The 6,962-nt window shown below is 48.5% G+C and overlaps 1 protein-coding gene across 1 annotated transcript; it reads right to left on the minus strand.

The window, feature by feature from the left end:
* Window positions 1-3,367: 3,367 nt before the first annotated feature.
* LOC127002522 (mucin-2-like) lies at window positions 3,368-6,216 on the minus strand. Its single transcript, XM_050868589.1, has 2 exons — window positions 5,411-6,216; window positions 3,368-4,103 (listed from the first exon to the last, which is right to left on the minus strand). Exons 1-2 carry the CDS (start codon window positions 6,168-6,170, stop codon window positions 3,619-3,621), a joined length of 1,245 nt encoding a protein of 414 aa, XP_050724546.1. The 5' UTR covers window positions 6,171-6,216; the 3' UTR covers window positions 3,368-3,618.
* Between the last annotated feature and the right edge of the window lie 746 nt (window positions 6,217-6,962).

Raw genomic sequence — 6,962 nt, forward strand, 5'->3', positions numbered from 1 at the left:
AAAGTTAAAGGGAAACCGATGTAACACATTGGCGCGCAGAAGTTATTTCAATAATAGAGTCGTCGATCACTGGAATAGACTCCCGCCGTCAGTAGTTAGCGCACAAAGTATCAATAGCTTCAAGTCTTCATTGGATAAGTACTGCAGAGATATAAGATTATATTGACCATTCTTCGCATGTTTCAGACAGATTGCAGCAAGACCTCAATCTAAATCCATATTATTCTACACCAAAACCTAGATTGCAAGTAGCGTAAGCTAACAATAGAGTAAAGCAACAGTTAATGTCCGCATGACAGGTGGAGTGAGGTGTGGGTGCAGTAAGGTGACAGGTTACTGGTGCGTGCATAGTACCGCCGGTAAAACGAGGATCAAGCCTCCACCTGTGCCCCTGAAACTACACCTCACCCATCGTGAGTATTAGGGGGGATTCTGGGGCTGCCCTGTGTGGGCCACTCGGCCTCTTCCAGCCTCCCTGTATTTCTATGTTCTTATGTTCTTATGTAATGAAGTCATTTTCCCCCACAGCTTAGGTTACCAGTAGTGTAAGTTAAGGGTAGTAATTTCCTCTTATTTCTTTCTTTACTGTAAAATTTCCATGGCCCTTTCTTCCTTAAAGGTACATGGTGCTCTCTTCTAACTATTTCCTGCCGGCACGTTGCCGGAAGGAGAGGTGGGTGGGGAGGAGCCTTCATCTTTTCTGTCCTGTCCTACCACACGTAGATTACTAGTAGTAGCGGTAGTAAACAGACACCCTCGTCATAGGCCGATAGGTCTTCTGGTGTCTGTTCTTCCTATGTATTCCTTCTCCTCCACCTCCTCCTCCTCCTCCTCCTTCGCCTCCTCCCCTAAGTTCTTCATGACAAGCTCCTTTCCTTTATCTTCATCTTACTCGTCTCGTTCTTCCTCCTCCTCCTCCTCCTCCTTCTCCTCCTCCTCTTCCTCCTCTGCTGTAAAAAAAATAAAAAATAGCTAAGTAAACACCTCCGCCTCCTCCTCCTTCTACTACTACTACTACTACTACTACTACTACTACTACTACTATTACTACTACTACTACTACTACTACTATTACTACTATTACTACTATCATTACTACTACTACTACAACTACTACTATTACTACTACTACTACTACTACTACTATCATTACTACTACAACAACAACTACTATTACTACTACTATTACTACTACTACTACTACTACTACTACTACTACTACTACTACTACTGCTACTACTATCATTACTACTACTTCTACTACAACTACTACTACTACTACTACTACTACTACTACTACTACTAACTAGAGAGTATGGCGAACATTATTATAGCGAAGTTTTAACCTTAGTGACATATGTAGGAAAGATGTAACAGACTAACTAGACTCGCAGTGGTTCGCAACCCTTTTTTTGTCGTTCCCGCTTCATAAACGTCAACCCCCCGGATTTCCCCGCTCATATGGACGAGGAAAAAAGTAGCCAAAACACGAAATTTACTTACTTAATAACACAAATAATATAATAAATAAATAGTAGCCAAACACAATATTTACTTAATAACACAAATCAGTCAGTTCTGTACCGTCTCCTCCAGTTCTTCTCCCCCGCACAGTTGCTATCCATTTACAGGGGCCTTGTCCGCCCTCGTATGGAGTATGCATCTCACGTGTGGGGGGCTCCACTAACACAGCTCTCTTAGGCAGAGTGGAGTCTAAGGCTCTTCGTCTCATCAGCTCTCCTCCTCCTACTGATAGTCATCTACCTCTTAAATCCCGCCGCCATGTTGCCTCTCTTTCTATCTTCTATCGATATTTTCATGCTAACTGCTCTTCTGAACTTGCTAACTGCACGCCTCCCCCCCTCCCGCGGCCTCGCCACGCACGACTTTCTACTCAAGCTCATCCCTTTACTGTCCAAATCCCTTACGCAAGAGTTAACCAGCATCTTCACTCCTTCACACTGGTAAACTCTGGAACAATCTTCCTTCTTCTGTATTTCCTTCTGCCTACGACTTGAACTCTTTCAAGAGGAGGGTATCAGGACACCTCCCTCCCGAAATTGACCTCTCTTTCGGCCACTCCTCTAACTCTTTTTAGGAGCAGTGAGTAGCGGGCTTTTTTTTTTTTACATTTTTTACCTTTTTTTATGCCCTTGAAGTGACTCCTCTGCTGTAAAAAAAAAGTCAATAGTTTCCGCCGTCTAATTGCTAGCAATTTATATTTCCTTCATGTTAAAATTCCCCCCAGAATCATAAAATTTCCCCCAGGGGGATATTTCCCCCAGGTTGGGAAGTGCTGAACTAGAGTGTATAGCGAACTTATTTATAGCGGAGTTTTAACATAGTAGGATAAACAAATAATAGACAAGCTAGAGTATATAGCAAATTTATTTATAATGAAACTTTAACATAGTGACATCTGTAGGATACGTGTAACAGGCTCACTGGAGTGTGTGGCGAACAATGCTGTGGTGAAGTTTTAACATAGTGACACACGTAGGACAGGTGTGAGCCAAAAGAAAATCATCGCACTCAAACTAAAAAAAAAACAAAGCTGACTGAATTAAGAAAAATCCACTAAGACGAACACTTGGCAGGAATGATCATGGAGGGAAAACACGCAGCAGGCTGAGAGTGAACACTGGCACCAGAAATATGAAGCAAAAAACTGAAAAAGTAAAGCAAAAAACTAAAATAAGAAAAGAAATTGTTGAAACAACAAAACTGCTTAGAAATATAATCCATGTTCACCTTTCCTCCTCCTCCCCTTCTCTTCCTCTTCCCTGTATCCTCCTCTTTTCTTCCTCTTCCTTCCTCTTCCTCCTCCTCCTCCTCCTCCTCCTCCTCCTCCTCCTCTTCCTCTTCATCCTCCTCCGCGCCATCACCATAAACAACAAACAAATAAACAACAAAACAATAAAATATAAATTAGTGATTGGAGCCATTTGGAAACTTTATGGTCCAGGAAAATGTACTTGTGTGTGTGTGTGTGTGTGTGTGTGTGTGTGTGTGTGTGTGTGTGTGTGGCACGGTGCTGCCCCCTGGTTGTCTGGAGGGCACGGTGCTGCCCCCTGCTTGTCTGGAGGGCTTGGTGCTGCCCCCTGCTTGTCTGGAGGGCACGGTGCTGCCCCCTGCTTGTCTGGAGGGCACGGTGCTGCCCCCTGCTTGTCTGGAGGGCACCGTGCTGCCCCTGCTTGTCTGGAGGGCACGGTGCTGCCCCTGCTTGTCTGGAGGGCACGGTGCTGCCCCTGGTTGTCTGGAGGGCACAGTGCTGCCCCTGCTTGTCTGGAGGGCACGGTGCTGCCCCTGCTTGTCTGGAGGGCACGGTGCTGCCCCTGGTTGTCTTGAGGGCACGGTGCTGCCCCTGCTTGTCTGGAGGGCACGGTGCTGCCCCCTGGTTGTCTGGAGGGCACGGTGCTGCCCCCTGCTTGTCTGGAGGGCACGGTGCTGCCCCCTGGTTGTCTGGAGGGCACGGTGCTGCCCCCTGCTTGGCTGGAGGGCACTGTGCTGCCGCCTGGTTGCCCTCATCCTGCAGTGCTTACCCCTGCGTGGCGTGCTGGCCTGGGTGCAGCAGCGGCCGTGGCCTCGTGCGTCGGGAGCAGGGTCTCACGCACGACCTCAGCCCTCTGTAATTCCTGAGGGTGTGCCCATGGGTGCTCGCCTCGGTGTGAGGTAAGCATCATCATCGGAGTCTAAGTTTTCGGCCTCGTGGCTGGGTCGGTGCCCTGAGGGTGTGCCCGGGGGGCCTCGCCTCGGTGTGAGGTAAGCATCATCATCGGAGTCTAAGTTTTCGGCCTTGTCGCTGGGTGGATGCTCGGAGATATTCTCGTAGATTGGAGGCTCGGAGACATTCTCGTAGATTGGAGGCCCGGGGATCTCCTCGTAGATTGGAGGCTCGGGGATCTGCTGGCAGATTAGAGGGTCGGGGAACTCGTCGTAGATGTGCTCCTCGTCGTCGTCGAAGATGTGCTCCTGCTGCCGCGGCGCCACGCGCGGGAGCACGGTGGGGCCCGTGGGCGGCTCCACGTGGCTGTCGCTGACCGCTTCCTCGCCACCGACGCGCCAGGAGGCGGCCAGTCCACGCCGCGTCGGCACGCGGGGCACTGCGGGAAGAATGTGACCATTACCACGATGACGACGACGACCGTCACGAAGGGGGAGAGAGAGAGAGAGAGAGAGAGAGAGAGAGAGAGAGAGAGAGAGAGAGGGAAAGAAAAAAAAAGGATGTATTGGAGGAGATAATGGAGGTCTGAGCGTATGTGATATGAAGTTAAGATTGTCCCTCCTCCTTCTCATCCTACTACTCGTCCTCATCCTCCTCCTCCTACTCCTTCTCCTTAATCGTATATTCCCAAAAGTTGTTTATAGTGGAATACTTAGATGTGCATTCTTTTTGTTTGTTTGTCTGGTCGACGTGTTTGTTTGCTGGGTTTTTTTTTTTTTGGTTTTTCTCTTCTCTTAATTTGGCGTTCCATGTTTATTTTGTCTGTCTGTTTCGGGCCTCAGTTGTCAGTCTCTTTCCGTCCCTTACCGTCAGCAGGTATTCCTAAACTCCCTTCCGTCTTCACATAAAGGAGCTGCACGCCCTGTTCAGTTAATTAATCTGTTGCAATGTATTCCTAAACTCCCTTCCGTCTTCACATAAAAGAACTGCACGCCATGTTCAGTTAATTAATCTGCTGCAATGTATTCCTAAACTCCGTAAATGCTTCAGGGGGTCGGCGCGGCAGCACACACACATTTGACACGCTTCTTGAAGGAGTTTTGGGCATTTCCAGGGGTTGTTTAATGACCCTGGTGGTAGTGTGACCCTTCTTCTATGCTATGAGTGTGAAAAAAAAAACACTCATGAAAACCCGTTTGATCTCCTTTTTGACCTTTGTAAAAAGTTGACGTGAGAGTTGGGCACGTCTGGGGAGGAGGAGGAGGAGGAGAGAGAAAGAAAAAGAAAAAAAAGAGAAAAGGAGAAAGAAGAAGAATGAGGAGAAAAAGAAGAGGAAGAAGAAGAAGAAAAAGAAGAAGAAGTAAAAAAAGGATAAAAAGAAGAGGAAAGAAGAGAAGTACAAGGAGAATGTGGAAAAAAGAAAAAGTTAAAGAAGAAAGAGAAGAAGAAAAAGAAAAAGATTAAAAAAAAGATGAAAGAAAAGAAGAAAAAGAAGACAAAAAGAGTAGGCCATCCATCTACAGATCTATCCATTGTAGTGAGTTAGGAAGACAAGAAGATCACCAGCAGAGCGAGCCGGCCCCTAGTTAGCCTTGTTGTAGTAATGAACAGGACAGCAGGTCACTACTTGGGTTCAGCAGGCAAGAAAATGAGAGAGAGAGAGAGAGAGAGAGAGAGAGAGAGAGAGAGAGAGAGAGAGAGAGAGAGAGAGAGAGAGAGAGAGAGAGAGAGAGAGAGAGAATTTACCTGGATTTACCCTTCGCTGCCAGTAACACTTCGTCAGCACCACTAGCAGAACAACAACAACAGCAACACCAATCGTCACCGGCACGACTATGATGGCGATGGTGGTGGCGGTGGTGGTGGTGGTTGTAGGGGTGGTGGTGGTGGTGGTGGTGGTGGTGGTTGTAGGGGTGGTGGTGGTGGTGGTGGTGGTGGTTGTAGGGGTGGTGGTGGTGGTTGTAGGGGAGGTGCAGTTTATCCATGAGTATCTGTATTGTTTGTATCCTTCTACAGTGCATTGCCGCGGGTACGATAATCTCCACCTTGAGGGCCCGTGAGCCACAACAGTAACATTCACGGCATTAAGGAAGTGGCCTGTTCTGCGGCACCCAAGATAACAATCACCAGTCCGTACACCAAAGTCAAGAATGCCATCATTGTTGTTGTCATCGTTCCTCCTTCTCCCTACACCTCCCCACAACCTCCACCACCGTGCGTCCAGAGGGAAGCAAGTGTTGTCCAGCGTGAACCAGGCGTCCTGCTGCCAGCCATCGCCCGCCGCCACGAGCCTAACCCCCTTGAAGCCAGGATCGGGGTGCACGAACAAGACCATGCCCCAGCCGACCGTCACTTTTTTCAGGGTGCCAATGTTCGCCCATTCATCATCCCCCGAGATGGTGGTATGGGCGGGGCAGCGTGGGTCCAGGCCTGGGCTGAGGGAGGCTCCGGGCGCGGGCAACAATGACTTTAGAAAAACCATGAGTAAGGACAGCCTGGTGTTCATCGTGGCTCACCGTGTGGGTGTGTGTGGGTGGGGGGGGGGGGGGGGGGGGGGGGGTGTGTGTGGTGTGTGGGTGTGTGTGTGTGTGTGGGTGTGTGAGTGTGTGTGGGTGGGTGGGTTTGAGTATGTGGTGTGTGTGTGTGGGTGTGTGGGTGGGTTTGAGTATGTGGTGTGTGTGTGTGTGTGTGTGTGTATAGGGATCGAGTCGGGCGCGTCTCTTCCCAGCTTGGATAGATATTTCAACGAGCAGCGACCACTCGCGTCACGAAGAGGGAGACACTGGAGCTCGTAGATCATTCTCCTCCTTTTTCAAGCACTGGGGCAGGATGTTGCGCGCGGGTACATGCACACGCCTTGACATGGCGCCGCCTGCGACACCCTTAGCCTTGTCTTCTTAGCAGCAGGCGAAAGGAAGGGAAATAACCAGAAAAGAATGGAGACGAAAGGGAAGAAAGAAGAAGAAAAGAATACAAAGGAAAAGAAAGGAGAGCAATGGAGGAAGAACAACAACAATAACAAGAAGAAGTTAAAGAAGAAGAACAAGAGGTAGACAAAAGAAGGGAAAAAATCAGAAAATAATGGAGACGAAAGAGAAGAAAGAAAGCATGGAGACAGGAAGCCTGGCAGCGTGGGGAGAGAGAGAGAGAGAGAGAGAGAGAGAGAGAGAGAGAGAGAGAGAGAGAGAGAGAGAGAGAGAGAGAGAGAGAGAGAGAGAGAGAGAGAGAGAGAGAGAGAGAGGTGAAGAAAAAAAATTGGAGAAGGAGAAAATGAAAGTCTGAGTGTATGTGACAATTA

The sequence above is a fragment of the Eriocheir sinensis genome, chromosome 23 (genome assembly GCF_024679095.1).
Source record: "Eriocheir sinensis breed Jianghai 21 chromosome 23, ASM2467909v1, whole genome shotgun sequence".
NCBI classification, from domain to species: domain Eukaryota; kingdom Metazoa; phylum Arthropoda; class Malacostraca; order Decapoda; family Varunidae; genus Eriocheir; species Eriocheir sinensis.

Bases quoted from the DNA above. Each gene is read 5' to 3' on its own strand.
- LOC127002522 (XM_050868589.1), bottom strand. From the start codon at position 6,170: ATGAACACCAGGCTGTCCTTACTCATGGTTTTTCTAAAGTCATTGTTG. The intron at 4,104-5,410 runs GTAAATTCTCTC...TTCTTCCCGCAG, and splicing joins GCAGCGAAGGGTAAATCCAG to TGCCCCGCGTGCCGACGCGG.